This window comes from Scyliorhinus torazame, chromosome 12, assembly GCF_047496885.1.
Source record: "Scyliorhinus torazame isolate Kashiwa2021f chromosome 12, sScyTor2.1, whole genome shotgun sequence".
NCBI classification, from domain to species: domain Eukaryota; kingdom Metazoa; phylum Chordata; class Chondrichthyes; order Carcharhiniformes; family Scyliorhinidae; genus Scyliorhinus; species Scyliorhinus torazame.
Window position 1 is genome coordinate 94596163 of NC_092718.1, and position 26698 is coordinate 94622860.

Sequence of the window (26698 nt, forward strand, 5' to 3'; positions counted from 1 at the left end):
CAGCTATAACTCTTGCCCTGCGGTGTATACTTATCCCTTTCCATCATTAACGTAAACGTCACCGAATTGTGGTCACTGTCCCCAAAGTGCTCTCCTACCTCCAAATCCAACACCTGGCCTGGTTCATTACCCAAAACCAAATCCAACGTGGCCTCGCCTCTTGTTGTTCCCCTTAGAGCAGAGAATGATTATAGGGGAACCTGATCAAGCAAATTATGAGAGACATAGATAGGGTCAATAGGAAGAAACCTTTACCCTTAGTATAAGGGTCAATAACTGTAGTGATCTCTGTATGTGCATGTACATAAGGGGTTAATGTGTAATCAGTAGAATTAGATGATCACTAGAGGGCAGCTCTAACAGGGGTGTAAAGCAAGCTTATTCTGTTTCCCACTCTCTTTTGGGAGTATTGTGACTAGAGGATAGCAGTGTAGATTAGCTCAGAGTGTTAGTGGAGATAAACATAGTTACTGTATTTAGATCTTGTTATCCTTGTTGCTGGTATAAATATTAAAGTAAAGAACTCACAATATTATTGTTTTTGTTACTCAATAAATCTTTTGTTAGTAGTGGATGACTTTGAGCCTTTCTCATTAAGATTCAGAAAACCTCATCAACAGCAGTATTGAGTAACATATATTCCATTCAGTAGTATAATATAACATACTACCAGAAGTGTAATAAAACAATAACCTTCTCACAAGCTTTGTTATGGACTTGTTGGAGTCAAACGTCTCGTTCAGTCATTCTTTTAACTTGTGTACTTCAGGTCCATAACTCATCATTGACTCTCCTGGATTAACCCAAGGTGATGACAGTTATCCCAGTTAACATCCAATACCATTCTTCATCACATTGGGGGCCAAGAGGGAACATAAACAAATTGTTTGTTCTTAGTGGAACTGCACAGTGTATGCCTAATCATATTTTGTGCAGGCAGAAGGGACAAAAATAGCCTTGTATTTCTTCAGCATTTCTCCTGACCACCACACATACCAAAACTCATAACATCCTGTTAAATACTTGGAAACGTGTGGCCGCTGTTGTGATGCAGGAAATCCGGCAGCCATTTACAGACAGCAAGATCCCACAAACAGCAATGTGATCATTTTGATTTGATTTATTATTGTCACATGTATTAGTACAGTGAAAAGTATTGTTTCTTGTATGTTATACAGACAACACATACCGTACATAGGGAAGGAGAGACTGCAGAATGTAATGTTACAGTCATAGCTAGGGTGTAGAACAAAGAACTACTTAATACGAGGTAGGTCCATTCAAAAGTCTGATGGCAGCAGGGAAGAAGCTGTTTTCGAGTCGGTTGGGCCATGACCTCAAACTTTGGTATCTTTTTCCTGACAGAAGGTGGAAGAGAGTATGTCCGGGGTGTGTGGCGTCCTTAATTATGCTGGTTGCCTTTCCGAGGCAGCGGGAATTATAAACAGAGTCAATGGATTGTGCTACATTCACAACCTGTTGTAGTTTCCTGCGGTCTTGAGCAGAGCAGAAACCATACCAAGCTGTGGTACAACCAGAAAGAATGCATTCTAATAGTGATAAGTTTCTGGGATAGCAACAGATATTGGGTCAGGACATCAGGGGACGAATGGTGCTGCCTTCCTTTGAGACAGTAGCTCAGGATTATTCACAACTATCCACACAGGATGTTGAGGCCAGTTGAAGACCTCACCTGAGATATGTCAACTTCAAACATGTTCATTGGGTTCAGCATCGGATTGTCTGCCTTCACTTCCTGAGCTCAAGCCCGGTCGTGGGATTTGAACCAACAACCTTGTGTTTCTCAAGGCAGACCTGCTACTCACTGGACCACAGGAAACATGCTCCTCCTTCATGTTTCCAAGCAGTTGATATATTACTGAATACTTATTAATTATATATTTCCACAGTTTAAGGTGCAGCATTTTTAATGTAAATAGTCCTTTGCAAGTACAGAATTTGAATATGAATGAAAAATAGATATGACTTCAAAACATTTCATCTTGCGACTTACGGTGGCGGCCATGGTATGAGTGGTTGCACACAGGGCAGCTCCTGCTCGAAGGAACAGGAAAGAGTTCTTTTTACCCGATATTGAGTGTAATTTCAACAAAAAGGTGGAGTTGAAGGTTGGAGGAGTAGTTTCCCCCCAGGAGTGGCATGTCCGCTGGTTACCAAACCAGGCAGAAACCCGGGATGGCCAAGGAATTGGAGGAAACGCAGCAGCAGCCAGTGGAAGAACGTTGGAAGGAAAGGGCTGGTGCAAGTTGGAAAGCCCCAGATGGAGCAGTTGATGGCTTTTATTAAGGATGAGTGCCACCAGAATTGGAGATATATACAGGTGGCTGGGAGAGCAGATAGGCGAGCGAGTGGTGAAGATTAAGGGGGAATGGGAAGGGGAGGTCAATTGGAGAGTATGGAGTGAGGCATTGCGCAGGGTAAACGGGACCTCCTGATGTGCAAAGATGAGCCTGATACAGTTTAAGGTTGTACACAGGGTACATATGAATCGGGCAGGAATGAGTGGGCTCTTCCAGGGGGTGGCAGATGAGTGTGAGAGGTGCGGGCGGAAGCCAGCGACTCACGCGCACATGTTTTGGGGTTGTGAAAAGTTGCTGGGGTTGTGAAAATTTGGAGAGATTTTGGCCGGGCGCGTTCGCCGTCTCAGCAATGAAAGTGGGGGAGGAGGTGGACCCTGACCCTTTGATGGGGATATTTGGGGTTTTGAGAAGCCGGAGCTCATAGAGAGGAGGAAGGCCGATGTCTTGGCCTTCACCTCTCTGATTGCACGGTGACGAATCTTACTGGAGTGGCGGTTGGCACTGCCACCGGGGATAGCGGCTGGGTTCGGTGACCTGTACGACTTCCTGCGGCTGGAAAAGTGAAAGTCTGAGCTAAGGGGCTCAGCAGAGGGGTTTGAGACAAGGTGGGGGATGTTTGTGACTGTGTTTAAGGAGTTGTTTGTCTGGTGGGGGGGGGGGGTGAAAAAGGGGAAAACATTGTACAAACTCTATAGTTGACGTTGGGAAGAATGTTTCCCAGGATGTGTAAGTGCTGTAATCATTTTGATACACATTTGTAATAAAATATATTTAAAAAAATGTAATCTTGCACTCATCAGCATAGTTCACGCAAAATTACGGCTGCAATGGGGGAACAACAATTTGTACCGCATAAGAGAGTGATGATTGGTTGGTAAGTGGAATTGGTGGAGCCATCACCATGGAGAATGCAGCATGGCCCAATTAACTGTCCAGCATTTCTTCCAAATTCAAACCAGGCATGTTGACTCTGATTGGTCAAGGCACTCTCCTGAGGAATGTACCAGGGAGTCGCTTTCCCGGAAATCTTTGTGTTCGTAGAAAAAGGCGCAAAGTTCACCGGGTGCTGGAAACACAAAAAGAAAAGGAAACTGCTGCCTGTATCTCTCCCATTTACTTTACAATGTTCAATATATTCACAGTGTCAGAGGTTTGCATCACCCTGAACACAACATTAGCAATGATTGGCAGCCTAGTTGTGGTAAAACATCACACAGACAGAACTGTTCCCGGCTTTGGGTTGGAAGATGCCAGGCTTCTGACACAGAGAAAGGTTGGGGGATTTCGACTCAACCCCACTATTGAGCAAGTAATGTCACTCAATCTGATGAGGTGTTATCTAGGAAAGAAATCATTGACTGGGTAAGATTGGGGGACATCGCAGCAATAACTTGCATTTATTTATGATGTGGAGATGCCGGCGTTGGACTGGGGTGAGCACAGTACGAAGTCTTACAACACCAGGTTAAAGTCCAACAGGTTTGTTTCGATGTCACTAGCTTTCGGAGCGCTGCTCCTTCCTCAGGTGAATGAGGAAGGAGCAGCGCTCCGAAAGCTAGTGACATCGAAACAAACCTGTTGGACTTTAACCTAGTGTTGCATTTATTTAACATCTTTAATGTTATCAAACAATCGAATGGCCCTTAACGAGAGAGATTATCCAAAAGAAACTTCACCCAGAGACACATTAGGAGACATTAGGGGCAGTGGACCAGAAACCTGGTAAAAGGAGTTGATTTGAAGGAGTGCCTGAAAGCACAGAGAGAGAGAGAGAGAGAGAGAGACAGAGAGAGAGAGAGAGAGAGAGAGACAGAGAGGGATAGGGAGAGAATTCCAGACGTAAGGGGCCCCCGAGGCAGCTGAAGGCATGGTCGCCAATGGTGGAGCAATGGCCATTGAGGGGAAGCTCAAGAGGCCAGTATTCGAGAGGATTTGTTTATTGTCACGTGTACGGAGGTACAGTGAAAAGTATCTTTTCTGCGTGCAGCTCAAATAGATCATTCGCTACATGAAAATAAAAAGAAAATACATAATAGGGCAACACAAGGTACAGAATGTAAATACATAGACACCGGCATCGGATGAAGCATACAGGGTGTAGTATTAATCAGGTCAGTCCATAAGAGGGTCGTTTAGGAGTCAGGTAACAGTGGGGAAGAAGCTGTTTTTGAGTCTGTTCATGCGTGTTCTCAGACTTTTGTATCTCCTGCCTGATAGAAGAAGTTGGAAATGTGAGTAAGCCGGGTGGGAGGGGTCTTTGATTACGCTGCCCGCTTTCCCCAGGCAGCGGGAGATGTAGATGGAGTCAATGGATGGGAGACAGGTTTGTGTGATGGACTGGGCTGTGTTCACGACTCTCTGAAGTTTCTTGCGGTCCTGGGCCGATTAGTTGCCATACCAGGCTGTGATGCAGCCCGATAGGATGCTTTCTATGGTGCATCTGTAAAAGTTGGTAAGAGTTAATGTGGACATGCCGAATTTCCTTAGTTTCCTGAAGTATGGGCGCGTTGTGCTTTCTTGATGGTAGCGCCGACGTGGGTGGACCAGGACAGATTTTTGGAGATGTGCACCCCTAGGAATTTGAAGCTGTTAACCAACTCCACCTTGGCCCTGTTGATGCTGACAGGGGCGTGTACAGCACTTTGCTTCCTGAAGTCAATGACCAGCTCTTCAGTTTTGCTGGCATTGAGGGACAGATTGTTGTCACTGCACCACTCCACTAGGTTCTCTATCTCCCTCCTGTATGCTGACTCGTTGTTCTTCGAGAACCGATCCACTACTGTCATGTCATCAGCAAACTTGTGGATGGAGTTGGAACCAAATTTTGCCACACAGTCGTGTGTGTACAGGGAGTTTAGTAGAGGACTAAGTATGCAGCCTTGCGAGCCCCGGTATTGAGGACTATTGTGGAGGAGGTGTTGTTATTTATTCTTACTAATTCTGGTCTGTGGGTCAGAAAGTTGAGGTTCCAGTTGCAGAGTGAAGAGCCAAGTCTTAGGTATTGGAACTTTGATGTGAGCTTGGCTGGGATTATGGTGTTGAAGGAGGAGCTGTAGTCAATAAATAGGAGTCTAATGTCGGTGTCTTTGTTGTCGAGATGCTCTGGGGATGAGTGTAGGGCCAGGGAGATGGCGTCTGTTGTGGACCGGTTGCGACGGTATGCGAATTGCAGTGGATCAAGGCGTTCTGGGAGTATGGAGTTGATGCGCTTCATGACCAACCTATCGATGCACTTCATTACGACTGAAGTCAGGGCCACCGGACAGTAGTAATTGAGGCATGTTGCCTGGGTCTTCTTTGACACCAGCCAATGCAGTGGACTTCAATTTGACTTGCAGTGGTGGCCACGAGCCGAGTGGTTGCACAAGCAGTGGAGGCCACGATGGTCCTCATGAAGGACGCTATGGACGAAATGGAACGGAGGCTGGAGGCCCAAGAGCTAACAATGCGAGACCTTAAGAACGCCACCACAGATCGGGTCATCGCATTGCGGCACTCAAAACTGAGATGACAAGGCTGCTCAGGACTCAGAAAAGGCTGAGGGAAAAAGTAAACGACCAGGTAAAACAGATCATGTCAACAAAAGTTGCGGATCGTGGGGCTGCCGGAGGGCACGGAGGGGAGGAACCTGCTCGGAGTATGTTGCAGCGATGCTCATGAAGCTAGTTGGTGAGGTGGACTTCATTAAGCCCCCCCCTCGCTCCACCCCCACCCCCCCCCCCCCACTCCCCACCCCCGGAGGTAGACCATGCCCACAGGCCGCTTTGGCAATGGCCCAAGGCTGGGGAACCACTGCGGGCAATGATTGTGAGGCTCCACAAGTACCAGGATTATCAGCGGATTCTGAGCTGGGTGAAAAGCGCGGAAGTGTGCAAGTGGGAAGGACAGCCCATCCGCTTGTACCAAGAGATTGGTACAATTCGTCCCAAATGTCGGGTAAATTCAATGGCGCCAAATCCAGGCTGTAGAAAGGCAAGGTGCGGTTTGGCATGCTCTAACCCACCAAGCTATGGGTCACCTATCAGGGCAAGGAATACTACTTCGACATCCCGGAAAAGGCCAACAATTGCGTACAGAAAAACAAACTGCTAAAACAGCAATAGAAGTAGAAGGCAATGATCGTGATGTGGGCTTTAGGTACTCAAGAGGGACAGGTGCAACTACATGTGGAGGTGGGTGGGTGGGGGGGGGGGGGGGGGGAAACGGGAAGAGAAATAGATGGGAATAAACTGGGGTACTTGATCATTCAGGGGAGCCGCCACACTATTAAACAGACAGGTGTATGGAGATACAGCGAAGGAGGTGGTCGTGATGCACCTCCCGGGAGGGAAGGAGCGGTTGGCAGGAGGGGGGTGAAACACAGGTATACAGGGGAAAAAAAGAGCAAGAGGGACGATAATGGGAGGGTCAGAGGGGGGAGGGGTTGAGCCAAAGGTGGGGGGGGCAATGAGGGGGTAACGCATGGGTAGAGGGGCCAGGGGGAAGCAGGGGGTGGGGTAAAGGAGGGAGGGTAGAGTGGTGGTTACAACAGGTCGCACGTGGAGATGGCAAAAAAGAGAAAGTAGACAGCGGCCATTTTGAACTGTCCGAGATTAAGGGAAGGCCTGGACGAACAATGCGAGGCCCACAGGGCGAGTACGGCCAGCCCAGCGAGTAATGTCACGCAGTCTGATAAGGTGTTATCTACGAGAGGAATCATTGACTGAAAATATATGAACTGTTGGTTAATTCATTTAAGATGTGATTCCAGAGTCTGTGGAGCTGGAATTAACCACGCACTTGCCCAAGGTGTTGTAATAGTGTAGAGTATGAGGGCACTGGAGGAGAAGTTTGGGTTGGCGAGGCGAAACAAATTCAGGTATTTGCAGGTGCGGGACTCCCTACATAAACAGGTGTCAACCTTCCCGCTCCTACCACTAAGGGAGATTCAGGACAGGGTAGTTTCCAGAGGGTGGGTAGGAGCACGGAGCGTCTCGGACATTTACAAGGAACATATGGGGTCAGAGGAGACGCAGACCGAGGAGCTGAAGCGCAATTGGGAGGAGGAGCTGGGAGGAGAGATAGAGGATGGTCTATGGGCGGACGCGTTGAGTAGAGTCAACGCATCCGCAACATGTGCTAGGCTCAGCCTGAAGGTCGTTCATCGGGCTCACATGACAGTGGCCTGGATGAGCAGATTCTTTGGGGTGGAAAACAAGTGTGCAAAATGTGCGGGAGGAACAGCGAACCATGTCCACATGTTCTGGGCATGTCCGAAGCTTAGGGGATTTTGGCAGGGGTTTGCAGATGTCATGTCCACGGTGTTAAAAACAAGGGTGGCGCTGAGTCCAGAGGTGGCGATTTTCGGGGTGTAGGAAGACCCGGGAATCCAGGAGGAGAAAGAGGCAGACGTTCTGGCCTTTGCTTCCCTGGTAGCCCAGAGACGGATACTATTAGCTAGGAGGGACTCAAAGCCCCTGAAGTCGGAGACCTGGCTATCGGACATGGTTAGCTTTCTCTGTTTGGAGAAAATCAAGTTCGCCTTGAGAGGGTCACTGTTAAGGTTCGCCCGGAGGTGACAACCATTCGTCGACTTCTTCGCAGAAAATTAATCGTCAGCAGAAGTGGGGGGGGGGTTAGTTTAGCTTAGAGTAGGGGGTTAATAAAAGTGGGACCTGTAAGGGAGGGAGACGGCTTTTGCACTATGTTTATAGTTTCATGTACATTGTGTTGTTGTTATAATACCAAACAATACCTCAATAAAATGTTTATCAAAAAAAAAAATGAATCTTACCAGTGAAGCTGGCTGTATAAGGACTGCTCGTTCAAATTCAGGCTCTTTAGGATAGAAGACAAAACAATATTTGAGGCTTACAACTGTGATTAAATTGCGTAAAATAAGTTTGTGTTTCTCGGTGGGACACTCACCATGTAAGCTGAGTCTGACGCTGGGTTATCCTGCAACACAATGTCAGCATGGTTAGAGGAAAGGCCAGAGAGTTGTTCTAGAACCATGTAAAGAGTGAGGGGCAAAGCAGGCAGAAACATTCATAGCTGCAGTAACAATGCACATATCTGAGGTCTCTATTCATAATCAACAGTTTTACATTAACATCCAGATATACCGAGCTGATGGATACGGTCAGTATTTTGCATTTAGGGTTGGTTGACACCTCTTGCTGTAATAGGGATTTTGCGGACTTCCGGGTGCGGCTATGCAGAGCTAGGTCGCATATTCGGCAGCTCCCACTTGGAACGGACTTTTGGGCTCTTTTACAGGGCCCCCACGGCATTTGTTTGACATTTCCCGGTGTGGGAGGAAGGCTGCAGCATTCCGCTGACAGTGTCCGCCAGGAATATTATGTCTTTTGGCTACCAGACCCGGCAGAAACAGTGAAAGATTTGGCTTGAGCTGCAGCAGTAGACGAGGGCCTCTTCCAGCATGCAGGCGGGGGAAGGGCAAGCTTAAAGATGCAATCTGGCTTGACTCTATCAAAGGTGAATTCTAGCAGCAGAGGGAACAACTGTGAAAAGATCTACCAGGGCCATTGAAGAAGCAGGGACGAGGCTCCTGGTGGCGGCCATGGAGGAGTAGGTCGCGCATTCGGCAGCTCCCATCTGGAGCCAACTCTCAGACCTTTTTCAGGAGTTTCCATAGACTTTTTGGGGCAGACTGGTGAAGCAAACACTGCCAACTTCTATGAAACGGACCAGAAGTGTAACGGCCAAAGGAGCGGCAGTGGAGCAACGGGAGAAGCGAGGGAAAGAAAACAAAATGGCGGTGGCCAGGGGCAAAGGGGAGCTGCAGGAGTTCATCAAGCGCTGCTTCGAGGAGCAGCGCAAGGAGATGCGCAAAGAGATGTTGGCGCCTATGCTTTCGGCAATTGAAGGACTCAGGATCACGCAGAAGGCCCACGAAGCTAAGATCCAGGAGGTACAGAAAAGAGTCAGTCAGAACGAGGGCGAGCTCATGGGCCTGGCGGTGAGAGCGGAGCAGAACGAGGCGCTACACAAGAGGTGGGCGGGAAGACTCGAAGACCTGGAGAACAGCTCGAGGAGAAAGAATCTGCGAATCCTGGGTCTCCCTGAGGGAGTGGAGGGGGCTGATGCCGGGGCGTACGCGAGCACGATGCTCGAGGCGATGATGGGCACGAAGGCCCCTTCGAGGCCGCTGGAGTTGGACGGGGCACATCGGGTGCTGGCGAAGAAGCTCCAGGCAAATTAGCCGCCAAGGGCGATGGTGGTGAGGTTCCACCGGTTCACAGACAGAGAGTGGGTCCTGAGATGGGTCAAGAAGGAGCGGAGCAGTAAGTGGGACAATGCAGAGATCCGAATATACCCGGACTGGAGCACGGAGGTTGCAAAGCGGGGAGCGGGTTTCAACCGGGCCAAAGCGGCGTTGTACCGGAAAGAAGTAAAATTCGGAATGCTGCAGCCAGCGCGACTGTGGGTCACATACAAGGGCCAACACTATTACTTCGAAACGCCTGAAGAGGCGTGGACCTTTGTACAAGCCGAAAAGTTGGACTCTAACTGAGGGTTTGTGAGGGTGGGGGGGATGTTTTGGGGTTTGATGTGCGATGGTTGTTGTATATAGGGGGTCAATCACGCGCAGGAAATGTTACATGGGCTGGGGGAGAGAGACAAGGCCGCGACAGGAGCTGCGCCAGAGGGGGCGGAGCGGGCTTTGGAAAGCGCGGGTTTTTTTCCCGCGCGCGGGAAGAAAGGCGGGAAGGGGAACGAAGGAATGCATATGGATTGGGAGACTCCCACGCGGGGAGGTCAATGGGACGGCGGGGGAAGCCGAGGCCAGCAGGCGGCAGCTGACTTACGGGAGTGACATGGGGGGAGCAAAAAAGCTAGACAGGGGTCTAGCGGGGGGGGGGGGGGGGGGGCGGGGGGGGGTGCTGGCCGAAAGGGAATGGGACACAGAAGAGGTGGTCGGGACGGGGGTCCCCCCTCTGGGGGACTGGAGGGTGACGTGGACACGGGACTGGCCCAGAAAAGGAGATGGCTAGTCGGCGGGGCGTGGGGGGGGGGGGGGGGAAGAGAGTCCCTCCAATCCGGCTGATAACGTGGAATGTGAGGGGCCTGAATGGGCCGGTGAAGAGGGCCCGAGCGTTCGCGCACTTAAAGGGACTGAAGGCGGACGTGGCCATGCTCCAAGAGACACATCGGAAGGTGGCGGACCAGGTCAGGTTAAGAAAGGGATGGGTAGGACAGGTATTCCATTCGGGACTGGACGCGAAGAATAGAGGGGTGGCATTACAGTGTTGGATCCAGCACTGGACCACTCCAAATCAAGGACTGGAAAGAGGCCGGCGGCGGCCAAGGTACTTAGGGGGTTTATGGATCAGATGGGGGGGGGCGGGGGGGGGGGGGGGGGGGCGGGAGTGGACCCATGGCGGCTTGCAAGGCCGCAGGCCAGGCAATTTTCTTTCTTCTCCCATGTACACAAAGCCTACTCCCGGATAGATTTCTTTGTTCTGAGTAGGGCGCTCATCCAGAGGGTGGAGGGGACGGAGTATTCGGCTATAGCCGTTTCGGACCATGCCCCGCACTGGGTGGAACTGGAGCTGGGAGAGGAGAGGGACCAACGCCCGTTGTGGCGGCTGGATGTGGGACTGCTGGCGGACGAGGTGGTGTGTGGGAAGGTGAGGGGGATGTATCGAAAGGTACTTGGAGGCCGACGACAACGGGGAGGTGCGGGTGGGGGTGGTATGGGAGGCGTTGAAGGCAGTGATCAGGGGAGAGTTAATTTCAATTAGGGCTCATAGGGAGAAGACAGTGGGTATGGAAAGGGAGAGGTTAGTGGGGGAGATTTTGAGAGTGGACAGGAGATACGCAGAGGCCCCGGAGGAAAGATTACTTGGGGAAAGACGACAGCTCCAGACGGAGTTTGACCTGTTGACCACAGGGAAGGCGGAGGCACAGTGGAGGAAAGCGCAGGGGGCGACCTACGAGTATGGGGAAAAGGCTAGTCGGATGCTGACACACCAGCTCCGTAAGAGGATGGCAGCGAGGGAAATAGGGGGAGTCAAAGATGGAAGGGGAGCCACGGTTCGGAGTGCAACGAAAATAAACGAGGTATTCAAGGCCTTTTATGAAGAGCTGTACAGATTCCAGCCCCCAGCAGGGGAAGAGGGGATGAGACGATTCCTAGATCAGCTGAGATTCCCGAGGGTGGAGGAGCAAGAGGTGGCTAGTTTGGGGGCACCAATTGGGTTGGAGGAGCTGAGCAAGGGTTTGGGGAGCATGCAGGCGGGGAAGGCCCTGGGACCGGACGGATTCCCGGTGGTGTTCTACAGGAAGTACGCAGACCTGTTGGCCCCGCTATTGGTGAGGACCTTTAATGAGGCAAGAGAGGAGGGGACACTGCCCCCGACAATGTCGGAAGCGACAATTTCTTTGATCCTAAAGCGGGACAAGGACCCACTGCAATGTGGATCGTACAGGCCGATCTCGCTCCTCAATGTGGATGCAAAGTTGCTGGCAAAAGTGCTGGCCACGAGGATCGAGGACTATGTCCCGGGGGTAATCCACGAGGACCAGACGGGATTTGTAAAGGGCAGGCAACTAAACACCAATGTGCGGCGGCTCTTAAACGTGATAATGATGCCATCGGAGGAGGGAGAGGCGGAGATAGTGGCAGCTATGAACGCGGAGAAGGCCTTTGACCGAGTAGAGTGGGAGTACCTCTGGGAGGTGCTGCGTAGGTTTGGGATCGGGGTAGGGTTTATCAATTGGGTTAAGCTCGTTTACAGAGCCCCGATGGCGAGTGTAGTGATGAACCGGCGGAGGTCGGAGTACTTTCGACTGTACCGAGGGACGAGGCAGGGGTGCCCCCTGTCCCCCCTGTTGTTCGCATTGGCGATCGAACCATTGTCCATGTCATTGAGGGAGTCTAATAAATGGAGGGGGGTGGTCCGAGGGGGAGAAGAGCATCGGGTGTCGCTATATGCGGATGACCTGTTGCTGTACGTGGCGGATCCAATGGAGGGGATGGTGGAAGTCATGCAGATTCTAAGGGAGTTTGGGGTTTTTTCGGGCTATAAGCTCAATGTAGGGAAGAGTGAGCTCTTTGTATTACAGGCGGGGGACCAAGAAAGAGGGATAGGGGACCTACCGCTGAGGAGGGCAGAGGGGAGCTTTCGGTATCTGGGGATCCAGATAGCCAGGAGTTGGGGGACCCTACATAAACTGAATCTGACGAGGTTGGTGGAGCAAATGGAGGAGGATTTCAAAAGATGGGACATGTTACTGCTCTCGCTGGCGGGTAGAGTGCAGTCGGTCAAAATGGTGGACCTTCCGAGGTTTCTGTTTGTGTTTCAGTGCCTTCCCATCGTGATCACTAAGGCCTTTTTTAAGAGAGTAGGCAGGAGTATTATGGGGTTTGTGTGGGCGAATAAGACCCCGAGAGTAAGGAGAGGGTTCCTGGAATGCAGTAGGGACTGAGGAGGGTTGGCGCTGCCAAACCTGGGGAGCTACTACTGGGCAGCAAATGTGGCGATGATCCGCAAGTGGGTTATGGAGGGAGAGGGGGCGGCATGGAAGAGGATGGAGATGGCGTCCTGTAAAGGAACGAGCCTGGGGGCATTGGTGACGGCACCGCTGCCGCTCTCGCCGACAAAGTATACCACGAGCCCGGTGGTGGTGGCAACGCTAAGGATCTGGGGCCAGTGGAGACAGCACCGGGGTGAAATGGGAGAATCGGTGTGGTCCCCGATCAGGGGTAACCACCGGTTTGTCCCGGGGAAGATGGACGGGGGGTTCCAAAGCTGGCATCGGGCTGGGATTGGAAGAATGGGGGACCTGTTCATCGACGGGACGTTTGCGAGCCTAGGGGCACTGGAGGAGAAGTTCGAGTTACCCCCAGGAAATGCCTTTAGATATATGCAGGTGAGGGCTTTTGTGAGGCGACAGGTGAGGGAATTTCCGTTGCTCCCGGCACAAGAAGTTCAAGATAGGGTGATCTCAGGTGTATGCGTCGGGGAGGGCAAGGTGTCGGAAATACACCAGGAGTTGAAAGACGAGGGGGAAGCGCTGGTAGAAGAGTTGAAGGGTAAATGGGAGGAGGAGCTGGGGGAGGAGATCGAGGAAGGTCTGTGGGCTGATGCCCTAGGTAGGGTTCATTCCTCCTCCTCGTGTGCCAGGCTCAGCCTGATACAATTTAAGGTGGTCCACAGAGCGCACTTGACAGGGGCGAGGTGGAGTAGGTTCTTTGGGGTAGAGGACAGATGTGGAAGGTGCTCAGGGAGCCCGGCGAACCATGTCCATATGTTTTGGTCATGCCCGGCACTGGAGGGGTTCTGGAGAGGAGTGGCGGGAGCAATATCTCAGGTGGTGAAAGTCCGGGTCAAGCCAAGCTGGGGGCTAGCAATATTTGGAGTAGTGGACGAACCGGGAGTGCAGGAGGCGAAAGAGGCCGGCATTCTGGCCTTTGCGTCCCTAGTAGCCCGGCGAAGGATCTTGCTAATGTGGAAGGAAGCGAAGCCCCCCAGCCTGGAGAAATGATATGGCTGGGTTCATAAAGTTGGAGAGGATTAAGTTCGCCTTGAGAGGGTCTGCGCAGGGGTTCTACAGGCGGTGGCAACCGTTCCTAGACTATCTCGCGGAGCGTTAGAGGAAGGTCGGTCAGCAGCAGCAGCAACCTTGGGGGGGGGGGGGGGGGGGGGGGGGGGGGGGGGGACTGCCTGGGAGGGTGGCCAGTGTACAAAGCTGTGTAAATATATCATTGTGCCATGTATATATCTTGCTCTGCGCGATTTCTCGTTTTTTTTTGTTACGGGGGGGGGGTTATTGTTTGTAAGGGAGAAAAATTGTGTTAAATAACTTTAATAAATATATATTTTTTTTTAAAGTAATAGGGATTTTGCAAAGGTAACGCTTCTGGAGTGGGAAAGTGTTGTTGACTGAAATGTTGAGGTGGATAGTCTGTGATATTTAAACATCAAAACATCTGGCGGCTGTGGTACGGAAGAGACCGAGGCCCACCTCATTCTGGAATGATCATAAAGAAGATCTGGGAAGAGACGCAGTAATTTTGTGTGTTTATTGTCAGGTTCACCTGAGCAGCTGTGTGATGCAGGACTCTGTGCTCTGCAGGCTGTTCCCAGGGATGCACACCAAGATAAACACCAACTTCTGTTCGAGCATCATCAACTCGCTGAAAGTCGATCTTTGACCTACCCGAAACCTGTTGGTCTTCCAGTACAAAGCATTGTCCCTGAACAAGTTTTGCAGACTGGGACATTCCAAATCCCAGGACTACGTGCTGAGGGACTACGTACTAAACCTTGGGCCAGCCACCGCAGAGGCACAACGGGGGAAGGTCGCTAAGACCTTTCAGACATAGTGAACCGAGGGACTGGAAACTACGTAAAAGTGAAGTTCATATTGTGGGTCATGGTAGCACAGTGGTTAGCACTGTTGCTTCAGGGCACCAGTGTCCCAGGTTCAATTCCCTGCTTGGGTCACTGTGCGGAGTCTGCACATTCTCCACGTGTCTGCGTGGGTTACCTCCGGGTGCACCGGTTTCCTCCCACAAATCCCAAAAGACATGCTGTTAGGCAATTTGGGCATTCTGAATTCTCCCTGTGTACCCAAACAGGCATCGGAATATGGTGACTAGGGACTTTTTACAGTAACTTCGTTGCAGTGTTAATGTAAGCCTACTTTTGACAATAAAGATTAGTATTATTATATTGTAAATATAAGCTGCAATTGTGAGATTACTCAGAAGACCACATACAGTAGTGAAAATAAATCATCTACATCGCACTTAATGCAAAACGTGAAATGTTATGTTAAGTATCTTGACAAATTTTATAAATAAAGTACATTTTGGGGAAAATATATGAATAATCCTCTCTATCCAACCCTGAGCATTGGACCAGGGCCACATCTGAGCCAGTTGGGGTTCCCAGTCCACATTGTCTGCTTTCACTGGGGCATAATCTCAGATCCTGGATGATCAGCTTCATGTCTCTGCTGCTGGTTACCTGGTCAGCAGATACACCGTGTTTATCAAGCATTAGTTAATGTCTCTGAGGTAGCCCCCTCCTCCCTCACCTCCCTGACACCCCCCCACCCCGTCTGCCCCTCCGCAATAGAGTTTATACGAGTTGGGTTTACCTGGTTAGAATGCCCGCCTGGCAGAGGAACATTGACATAGGTCACTGCTGACAACAACAAATACCAGTTAACACAACAAACATTGACATTGATAAAACTATTTAGCACTCACTGGGTTCTGCAAACGGACAACTTACTAACTGAACGCCATTTATTATTTACCATCTTGCAATATGAAAATACCCAATGACCATATTCCTCTTTGCAAAACACTGGCTCAGCTCCAACTGGAGTATTGGTCCCTGTTCTGGGCACCGCACATCAGGAAGGTTTTAGAACGAGTGCAGAGAAAGATTAACAAGAATGATTCCAGGGATGACATAGATAGAGTGGTGAAACTGGGAGTGTTCTCCCTGGATGAGAAGGTTGGGCCTGTACTCATAGGTGTTTAGAAGAATGACAGGCAACATTATTGAGACATATAAGATTCTCAGGGAGCTTGACAGGGTAGATGCTGATAGGATGCTTCCACGCGTAGGAGAGTTTAGGACCAGAAGGCACAATCTCGAGTAAGGGGTCACCTACGTAAGACAGAGCTGAGGAGGAATTTCTTCTCTCAGTGGATAGTGAATCTATGGGATTGTTTACCGCAGAGACTTGTAGTGGTTGGGTCGTTAAGTATTTTCTGAGTGTGTGTGGAGGTCAGGTTCAATTAAGGATTTATTACGAGAATTGGGGCATTATCAGAAGATGAAATATTTGCAGGATAATGGGGTGAAATCTGACTAATGCAGTTACTGTTGCAAGGAGCCAGCACAGACATGAGTGGGCTGTATGGTTTGAGCACAACATTCTGTGATTCTAGAATTGGGACTTTCTTCAGAACCGCTCGCATACATATATACACACACACACACAAAAGCATGATCACAAACACACACTCGCACATGCACTCAAACTCTCACACACACACACGCACACACTCACACAAACTCTCACATGCACACACTCACACACGTACAGGCACACTGTGATGAACGGTTACTGCCTTGTCATCATGTAAGGTGATGTCCCCTTTAAGACCGGGCATGGAACCCTGGGGACTCGGCCCATCTGTGAGCCACATATAAGGGGCTGCCTTGTGGGCTCTGCAGCAGTTAGCACATGTCTCGGCTCTAGCATAGTTCTTAGTCTATTAAAGCCTTCTTTACCGTTTACACTCTGAGCGTCGTTATTGAGGGTACCACAATTTAATAGACTAAACTAGATCAGGATGGACGCAGGCCTAAAACCAGAGAAGCTCAACCTGGAAGCACGGACACCGGAGGCAAAGGAAATTTTTTATTACTGGCTGCGGTGCTTCAAGGCCTACCTGGACTCTGCAGAGACTCCCATCCTGGGGCCACGCAAGCTGAGCCTACTCCACGTCCGGGTGAGTCACAGAATCTCCGCCACGCTCGAAAAGGCGTCGGCTTATGAAGAGGCGGTCGAGTTACTCCGCAAGCGGTTTGTCAAACCCATCAACGAGGTACACGCCAGACATTTGTTCTCTACCTGCCGGCAGCGCTCGGGGCAATCGTTAGATGAATTCGTCGAGAAACTCACCGCGCTTGCTAGGGACTGTGACCATCAGGATGTGACAGGGGAAGTCCATATGAACCTGCACATCAGAGACGCTTTCGTGTCCGGAATCCGCTTGACGTACATCCGGCAGCGGCTGCTCGAAAACGGGGCAAAAGACCTCCAGGACACGCTAACGCTCACCTCCTCGCTGGAGGTGGCCCGACATAACTTCGGTACGTACCCCGCGGACTCTGCGAGGCCCCCCCCCGGACTTCCTCAGACTCAGCCGTATTACAGGCCTGCGCCACGCGGCGACCCACTGACCATGGGGGCACACCGTGCTACTTCTGCGGACAGGGCCAACACCCACGCCCACGCTGCCCAGCCCATTCCGCGATCTGCAGCGACTGCGGGAAGAAGGGGCATTTGCGAGGGTCTGCCTGGCCAGACCCAGGGGCCAGAAAAACAAAGAACAACCGGACTGAAAATCAGGCTCTCAAGCCTCGCAATGCGGCTGCGCACCGACCCGACACGCCCCCTTCTCACGCGTCATCAGCCTCGTGCGAATCATGGGAGCGGCCATCTTGTCGGCGGCCATCTTCTCAACCCGACACGTGCGACTGACGGCGGCGGCCATTTTACGAGTCCGACTCGGCTGAGGACTCGGACTACCCGCGAGTGGGTGTGATCACCCTCGACCAAACACGGCCAAAACACCTGCAGAACTCTATGATGCAGGTCCAGGTCAACGGGCGCGACACTGCATGCCTCTTCGACTCCGGGAGCACGGAGAGGCGCTGTAACGGTAAGGCGCTGCTCCCTACGCACTCATCCCGCATCCCAAACCATAGCCCTCGCATCTGGGTCCCACTCGGTACAAATCAAGGGGTACTGTATTGCGGATCTCTCGATCCAAGGCGCCAAATACACCCGTTTCAAATTTTATATCCTCCCTCACCTCTGTGCCCCCCTGCTGCTCGGACTGGATTTCCAGTACAGCCACCGAAGCCTGACCATAAGACATAGAAGTGGAAGGCCATTCGGCCCATCGAGTCCACTCCACCATTCAATCATGGCTGATTTCAACTCCATTTACCCGCGCTCTCTCTCCATAGCCCTTAATTCCTTGAGAAATCAAGAATTTATCAACTTCTGTCTTAAAGACACTCAATGTCCCGGCCTCCACCGCCCTCTGTGGCAATGAATTCCACAGACCCACCACTCTCTGGCTGAAGAAATTTTTCCTCATCTCTGTTCTAAAGTGACTCCCTTTTATTCTAAGGCTGTGCCCTCGGGTCCTAGTCTCCCCTGCTAATGGAAACAACTTCCCTACATCCACCCCATCTGAAGTTCGGCGGACCCTTGCCCCCCCCTCACGGTATGCTGCCTTGCGACACTGAAAGTCGCATCCCCCTCGCTAATCGCGAACCTCACTCCCAACTGTAAGCCAGTCGCCACCAGGAGCCGGCGCAACAGTGCCCAAGATATGACTTTTATCAAGTCAGAGGTCCAGCGTTTACTGGGAGAGGGGGTCATCGAGGCTAGCAACAGCCCTTGGAGAGCGCAAGTGGTGGTAGTCCGGTCCGGGGAGAAGAAACGGATGGTCGTTGATTATAGCCAGACCATAAACCGATTCACGCAGCTTGATGCGTACCCCCTTCCTCGCATCGCGGAAATGGTAAATCGGATCGCCCAATACCGAGTCTTTTCCACGGTCGACCCCAAATCCGCCTACCACCAGCTCCCCATCCGACCAAAAGACCGCCCCTATACTGCCTTCGAAGCAGCCGGCCGGCTCTTCCACTTCCTCAGGGTCCTCTTCGGTGTCACAAATGGGGTCTCCGTCTTTCAAAGGGCGATGGACCAAATGGTGGACCAGTACGGTTTGCGGGCTACATACCCGTAATTGGACAATGTCACCATCTGCGGCCATGACCAGCAGGACCATGACGCTAACCTCGAAAAGTTCCTCCAGACCGCCCGAGCCCTTAACCTGACCTATAACGAGGAAAAATGTGTTTTCCACACCACCCGGCTAGCCATCCTCGGCTAATTCGTGGAATGCGGTGTCCTAGGTCCCGACCCCGACCGCATGCGCCCCCTTAAGGAACTCCCTCTCCCCCGCAGCCTCAAGGCCCACAAAAGGTGCTTGGGGCGTTTCTCTTATTACGCCCAGTGGGTCCCCAAGTATGCGGACAAAGCCCGCCCACTCATAAAGACCACCATTTTTCCCCTCTCGGCTGAGGCTCAATTGGCCTTCAACCGCATCAAGGCCGACATCATCAAGGCCGCTATGCACGCGGTGGACGAAACCATTCCTTTCCAGGTAGAGAGCAATGCATCAGACATCGCCCTGGGTACTACCCTCAATCAGGCAGGCAGACCAGTAGCGTTCTTCTCCCGAACCCTCACCGCCTCCGAGGTTCGACACTCTGCAGTCGAAAAGGAGGCACAAGCCATTGTGGAGGCTGTGCGGCGCTGGAGACACTACCTCGCATGTAGGAGGTTTACCCTCGTCACCGACCAACGGTCAGTTGCCTAGATGTTCGATAACACGCCAACGGGGCAAAATAAAAAATGATAAAGTTATGAGGTGGAGGATCGAACTCTCCACCTACACGTATGATATCAAGTATCGTCCAGGGGAGCTCAACGAGCCCCCAGATGCCCTGTCCCACGGCACATGTGCCAACACGCAGGACGACCGCCTGCAAGCCATCCACAATGACCTCTGCCACCCGGGGGATAGCCGGCTCGTCCATTTTATCAAGTCCCGCAAGCTACCTTACTCAACCAAGGAGGTCAAGGCCATGGTCAGGGTCTGCCAGATCTGTGCGGAGTGCAAACCGCACTTCTACCGGCCAGACAAGGTACGGCTCGTGAAGGCCTCGGGTCCCTTTGAGCGACTGAGCGTGGACTACAAGGGGCCCCTCCCGTCCACCAATCGTTATGCCTATTTCCTCACCATTATCGATGAGTTCTCCCGTTTCCCATTCGCCATTCCCTGCCGCGACATGACCTCAGCCACCGTGATTAAGGCACTGCACAGCATCTTCACTCTGTTCGGTTTCCCCGCTTATATCCACAGCGACCGGGGTACATCGTTCATGAGCGATGAACTGCGTCAGTATCTGCTCAGCAAAGGCATCGCCTTGAGCAGAACGACCAGTTATAACCCGCGGGGAAACGGGCAAGTGGAGAGGGAGAACGCGACAGTGTGGAAGGCTGTCCTTCTGGCCCTGCAGTCGAGAAGTCTCCCAACTACCCGCTGGCAGGAGGTCCTACCCGATGCCCTCCACTCCATTAGGTCACTCCTCTGCACGGCCACGAATGAGACCCCTCACAACCGATTGTTTGTCTTCCCCAGGAAGTCTACCTTCGGGGTCTCGCTTCCACCTTGGCTGATGGCTCCGGGACCTGTTCTTCTCCGGAGGCACACGAGGAGCCATAAAACGGACCCCCTGGTTGAAAAGGTCCGACTGCTCCACGCCAACCCCAGTTACTCGTACATTGAGTACCCCGACGGCAGGCAAGATACGGATTCCCGCCAGGATCTGGCACCCGCTGGATCCCCCACTACAGACGCCACTTCCCGCGCCGCTGCCCTGCAGGACCCGCCGCCCCCTACAACACACCACCTTCCGGCCCTACCCCCCGTTGGTGAGCACCTACCGCCCCCCCTTTACACACCCTGCCGGCGCTGGCACCGCTACCCCTGGCCCTGCCTAGTTCACCTGCCCCGACCCAGACCGAAGCTCCGGCCGCTGTGCTCCCGGATGTACCCTCAACCGGGACGTCCGTGCCCGCCGCACCACCGCCCGAACTGAGGAGGTCGATGAGGACGATCCGGCCACCGAGACGGATGGACCTATGATGGCACTTCACCCCCGCCGGACTCTTTTTAAACAGGTGGTGAATGTGATGAATGTTTACTGCCTTGTCATCATGTAAGGTGATGTCCTCTTTCAGCCCGGGCTTGGAACCCTGGGGACTCCGCCTCTGGCTCCGCCCAACTGTGAGCCATATATAAGGGGCTGCCTTGTGGGCTGTGCAGCAGTTAGCACATGTCTCAGCTCTAACATAGTTCTTAGTCTATTAAAGCCTTCTTTACCGTTTACACTCTAAGCGTCGTTATTGAGGGTACCACACACACACACTCACACGGACACCCACCCACAGATACACACATGCACTCACATGCACAAATTCATACAATGCACACACTCTTGCACTCACACACAGCACACCCACACACACTGACACTCATACAGACTCTTACATGCACACACTCACACATGTATAGGCACACACACTGAAACATGCTCACACGGGCACCCACCTACAGATACACATGCATTCACACACAAATTCATACAATGCACACACTCTCGCACTCACACACTCAAATACACAGACACACAATGAGAAGAGAAGTTCTGAGATTTCTCGGTATGAGTGATTTCTACTGGAAATTCTGAAAAAGCACAGGAAACGTCACTGAACGTCAGAATGTCAGGAGGCATTTGACAATCTGAAAACTGTGTTAACCACTGCACCAGTTTTGGTGACATTGAATTATGCCAAGCAATTGAAGGTGGCCATTGATGTGAGTGGAATGGATGTTGGTGCTGTACTGTTACAAGTAGATGATAAAAGGGTAGAACGAACTGTTGGTTATTTTTTTGCAGAAAACTAAATATTCACAAAAGAAATAGTTTACCATTGAGACGGAGACATTGAGTTTCGTATTGTCCTCGTAATGTTCTGACGTTTATATTGCTAACAATTCACCAGAGACAATTGTATATACAGACTATAATCTATTCAAGATTCTGGAGAAGTTAAAAGATCGAAATGCAAGACTGTTTAGATGGAGTTTATTACTACAAACATTTAACTTACAAATTATACATGTATCAGTGAGAGAAAACATGATTGCAGATGATTTATCGTAATTTTGAAATGTAAGAAGGATGGGACACTCAGAGTTGGAAGAGAGACTGAAATGGACTAATGCTTTTCTTGCATGTATAAATATAATAAGATGGGTATTAGTGGCATTTAGTAATGAGTAATGTTTAAAGTTAAAAGGGTTTTGAAAATGAAGACACCTTTACATATTGCCGGTTCATTTTCTAAAAGGGGGTGTTATAAAAGGGCCGGCTGAAGGTATACATATATCTGTTGCAGTAATATATTTTTTTAAATCCTGGTTTAACCTAAAGGTCTGTCTGCAAAAAGTGCAGTTAAGATGTCGTAAAAGTGCGATCATCATTCATTCCAATCAGGTATTTGTTTACAAAGAGAGGCCTAATGGAATTTTGTTATGATTGTTGGAGATTTCCTGAAGAATAGATAATTTGAGACATTGCGTTTAGATTCAGGTAAGCAGGTCAGGGAATCTGAGTGGGACAAAGATGATGCAATTAGTAGAAGGAGCCAGGTCGGTAGCAGGCAATTTAGCATTTTGTTTGCTCGTCATTTTAAGCTGAGCAGCAGCTTTTGATACAGACAGGAGGATCTGCAGGCTGTTTCTTGAAAGGATTTCTCTTTCTCGCTTCAAGTAGACTTTACAATAAATCTCTATACAAGTGTACTGCAAGTAACCCTGTGTTTGCTAACTTTATTTATAAGTGGCTTTTGACCTATGATGTGCTTTGCTTAATTGGAGGCAGAATAGAAATGGTATGAGGACTTCCGGGTGCGGCTATGCAGAGCTAGGTCGCATGTTCGGTAGCTCCCGCTTGGAACGGACATTTGGGCTCTATACAGGGCCCCCACGGCATGTGTTTGACATTTCCCGGTGTGGGAAGAAGACTGCAACATTCTCCCGACAGTGTCCCACAGGTATGGTATGTCTCTTGGTTACCAGACCCGGCAGAAACAGTAAAAGATTTGGCTTAACTGCAGGATAAACAAAGCCTCTTCCAGCATGCAGGCGGGGGAAGGGCAAGCTTAAAGCTGCAAGCTGACTGGAGGGCCTTTATTAAAGGTGAATTCTAGCAGCAGAGGGAACAACTATGAAAAGATCTCACCAATGCCATTGAAGAAGCGGGGAAGAGGCTTCCGGTGGCGGCCATGGAGGAGTAGGTCGCGCATTCGGCAGCTCCCGTCTGGAACAGACTCTCAGACCTTTTTCAGGAGTTGCCACAGACTTTTGGGGGCAGATTGGTGTACCGAACACTGCCAAAAGACTTCCCTCTTGAGACTTCGGGTTGCGGCTATGCGGAGCTAAGTCGCACATTCGGCGGCTCCCGCAAAAACGGACTTTTGGGCTCTTTTCAGGGCCCTCAAGGACACTTTTTCGACGTTTCCCGGTGTGGGAAGGAGTTAATAATAGCTCCCCATCAGTATATGGCTTTAACTGTGGATTACCTACAAGGACCGGCACCATTATTTTGAGTCTCCGGAGGAGGCGTGGGCCTTTGTTCAGGCCGAGAAGCTGGACACAGACTGAGGGTCGGGATGGGCGATTGGGGACTGCGGTGGATATGTTATGCCTATTTTTGGTTCGGGGGGGGGGAGGGGCCTTTGCATTGCTTTGGGTTTCTTTTTCTCTGTGTTTTTCTCTTTCGGGTTGGGGAGGGTGGAGCTGGAAGGGGCCCATAGAGTGTTGGCGAGGAGGCCCAAGGATAACAAGCCTCCGCGGGCGGTGCTGGTGCGGTTCCATCGGTTCGTCGATCGGGAGTGTGTGCTCAGGTGGGCCAAGAAGGAGAGGAGCAGCAGGTGGGAGAACGTGGAGGTTCGGACATATCAGGACTGGAGTGCGGAGGTGCCGAAGAGGAGGGCCGGGTACAATCGAGCGAAGGCGGTGCTGCACAGGATTTGGGGGGGGGGGGGGGGGGGGAGGGGGAAGTTTGGCATGTTGCAGCCGGCGCGACTGTGGATTACCTACAAGGACCGGCACCATTATTTTGAGTCTCCGGAGGAGGCGTGGGCCTTTGTTCAGGCCGAGAAGCTGGACACAGGCTGAGGGTCGGGATGGGCGATTGGGGACTGCGGTGGATATGTTATGTCTATTTTTGGTTCGGGGGGGGGGGGGGGCCTTTGCATTGCTTTGGGTTTCTTTTTCTCTGTGTTTTTCTCTTTCGGGTTGGGGAGGGTGGATGGGGTGGGTTGGGCACTGTTTTGGTTGGTGGCGGGGCCTGGTAGGTGGAGAGTCCGGGCTTTTTTCCCGCGTTGAAGACTGGGGGGGCGGGGCCTGGGGGAAGTGAGGATTGTTTCCCGCACTTAGAACGGAGGGGGGAGGGGGAGAGCCTGTGGGTGGGGAGCGGGAGAGGAGGGTGTGCCACACAATGTGAGGAGTCGAAGGGGAGGCGGGATTAGCCGGGGTCAGCAGGAGTCAGCTGACTTGCGGAGGTGCAATGGGGGGAGTAAGCCAGCTAGGATGGGTCCTAGCCGGCGGGGGGGGATATCAAGTTGCTGCTGCTAATGTCAAGGAGGAACTGGAGCAAGTGGGGGGGGGGGGGGGGGGGAGGGGTCCCCGAGACGGGGGTATGCTCCTGTGGGGAACGGGTCGGGTGTGGGGTGCGGGCGCGTGGCTGGCCGAGGAGGGGTCATGGCGAGTCGGTGGGGGAGGGGGGCGGGTAGCCCCCTGATCCGGCTGATAACCTGGAATATAAGGGGATTGAATGGGCCGGTTAAGCGGGCCCGCGTGTTCGCGCACCTGAAGGGGCTCAAGGCGGATGTGGTTATGCTCCAGGAGACACACCTGAAGGTGGCAGACCAGGTAAGACTGAGGAAAGGGTGGGTAGGTCAGGTGTTTCACTCGGGGCTAGATGCCAAAAATCGAGGGGTGGTGATCTTGGTGGGAAAGGAGGTGTCATTCGAGGCGTCGAGCATTGTGGCAGATAATTTCGGTAGGTACACACGCCCCGCATTAGGTGGACTTGGAGATGGGGGAGGAGAGGGACCAGCGCCCGCTGTGGCGCTTGGAGGTGGGGCTGTTGGCAGACGAGGAGGTGAGCGAGCGGGTCCGAGGAAGTATAGAGAGGTACTTGGAGACCAACGACAACGGGGAGGTCCGAGTGGGGATGGTATGGGAGGCACTGAAGGCGGTGGTGAGGGGAGAGCTGATCTCCATTAAGGCCCACAAAGAACGGGGGGGGGGGGAAGAGGGAGAGGCTGGTGGGGGAGATGGTGAGGGTAGAGGAGGTATGCGGAAGAGCCTGAGGAAGGCTTGTTGAGGAAGAGGCGCAGCCTCCAGGCCGAATTTGACCTGGTGACCACCAGGAGGAAGGCGGAGGAGCAGTGGGGGAAGGCCCAGGGGGCGGTCTACGAGTATGGGGAAAAGGCAAGCTGGATGCTTGCGCATCAGCTTCGGAAGCGGGATGCAGCTAGGGAGATCGGGGGAGTTAAGGACAGGGGAGGGAGCGTGGTGCAGAGTGGGGTTGGCATCAATGGGGTCTTCAGGGACTTCTACGAGGAATTGTACTGATCCGAGCCCCCACGGGAGGAGGGAGGGATGGGCCGTTTCCTGGACCAATTGAGGTTTCCAAAGGTGGAAGCGGGACTGGTGGCAGGACTGGGGGCCCTGATTGGGCTGGAGGAGCTGATCAAAGGGATAGGAAGGATGCAGGCGGGGAAGGCACCGGGGCCGAACGGTTTCCCGGTCGAGTTCTATAAAAAATATATGGATCTGTTGGGCCCGCTGTTAGTTAGGACCTTTAATGAGGCAAGGGAGGGGGGGGGGGGGGGGGGGGCTTTGCCCCCGACGATGTCCCGGGCACTGATCTCCTTGATCCTGAAGCAGGACAAGGATCCCCTGCAATGTGGGTCTTACAGACCGATTTCCTTGCTAAATGTCGATGCCAAAGTGCTGGCGAAGGTCTTAGCCACGACGATTGAGGATTCTGTGCCGCAGATCATCCATGAAGACCAGACGGGGTTTGTGAAGGGGAGACAGTTGAACGCGAATGTGCGGAGGCTTTTGAACATTATCATGTTGCCGGCGAGGGAGGGGAGGCGGAGATAGTGGTGGCGATGGACTGAGAAAGCCTTCGTTAGGGTAGAGTGGGGGTACCTGTGGGAGGTGCTGAAGAGGTTTGGGTTTGGAGAGGGGTTTGTCAGGTGGGTTAGGCTGTTGTATGAGGTCCCGATGTCGAGGTCCGGGTACTTTCGGTTGCACCGAGGGACGAGACAGTGGTGTCCCCTGTCCCCCTGCTCTTCGCACTGGCGATTGAACCCCTGGCTATGGCACTGAGAGAGTCGGGGAACTGGAGGGGGTTGGTGCGGGGTGGGGAGGAGCATAGGGTGTCGCTCTATGCGGCCAACTTGCTGCTATATGTGGCGGACCCGGTGGGGGGAATCCCGGAGGTAATGAGGATCCTTCGGGAATTCGGGGACTTTTCGGGGTACAAGCTCAATATGGGGAAGTGCGAGCTGTTCGTAGTTCAGCTAGGGGACCAGGAGAGGGCGATTGGTGAGCTCCCACTAAAAAGGGCGGAGAGGAGCTTCAGATATTTGGGGGCCCAGGTGGCCAGGAGCTGGGGGGCCCTGCATAGGCTTAACTTTACAAGGCTGGTGGAGCAAATGGAGGAAGAGTTCAAGAGGTGGGACGCGTTGCCGCTGTCCTTGGCAGGTAGGATGCAGTCAATCAAAATGACGGTGCTCCCAAGGTTTTTGTTCCTGTTCCAGTGCCTCCCCGTGTTTATACCGAAGGCTTTTTTCAGGCGGGTTAACAGGAGTATAATGGGGTTTGTGTGGGCACGAGGGACTCAGAGGGTGAGAAGGGTGTTCCTGGAGCGGATTAGAGATAGGGG

The 26698-nt window shown here is 52.1% G+C and overlaps 1 protein-coding gene across 4 annotated transcripts in view; it reads right to left on the reverse strand.

Moving 5' to 3' along the window:
• Positions 1-1910: 1910 nt before the first annotated feature.
• The window catches only part of LOC140386569 (uncharacterized), a 38381-nt gene continuing 13593 nt past the window's right edge, over positions 1911-26698 (reverse strand). For 2 of the 4 annotated variants that reach the window (XM_072469002.1, XM_072468999.1), the window contains exons 5-8: positions 15435-15481; positions 8229-8258; positions 8095-8138; positions 1911-3387 (exon numbers count right to left, since the gene is read on the reverse strand). In XM_072469002.1, the coding sequence (XP_072325103.1) occupies positions 3378-3387; positions 8095-8138; positions 8229-8258; positions 15435-15481 (131 nt within the window). In that variant the 3' untranslated portion in view covers positions 1911-3377. Of the gene's footprint in view, positions 3388-3491; positions 3661-8094; positions 8139-8228; positions 8259-15434; positions 15482-26698 lie in introns of those variants that run through there. The other 2 variants (XM_072469000.1, XM_072469001.1) reach the window with 2 other exon arrangements.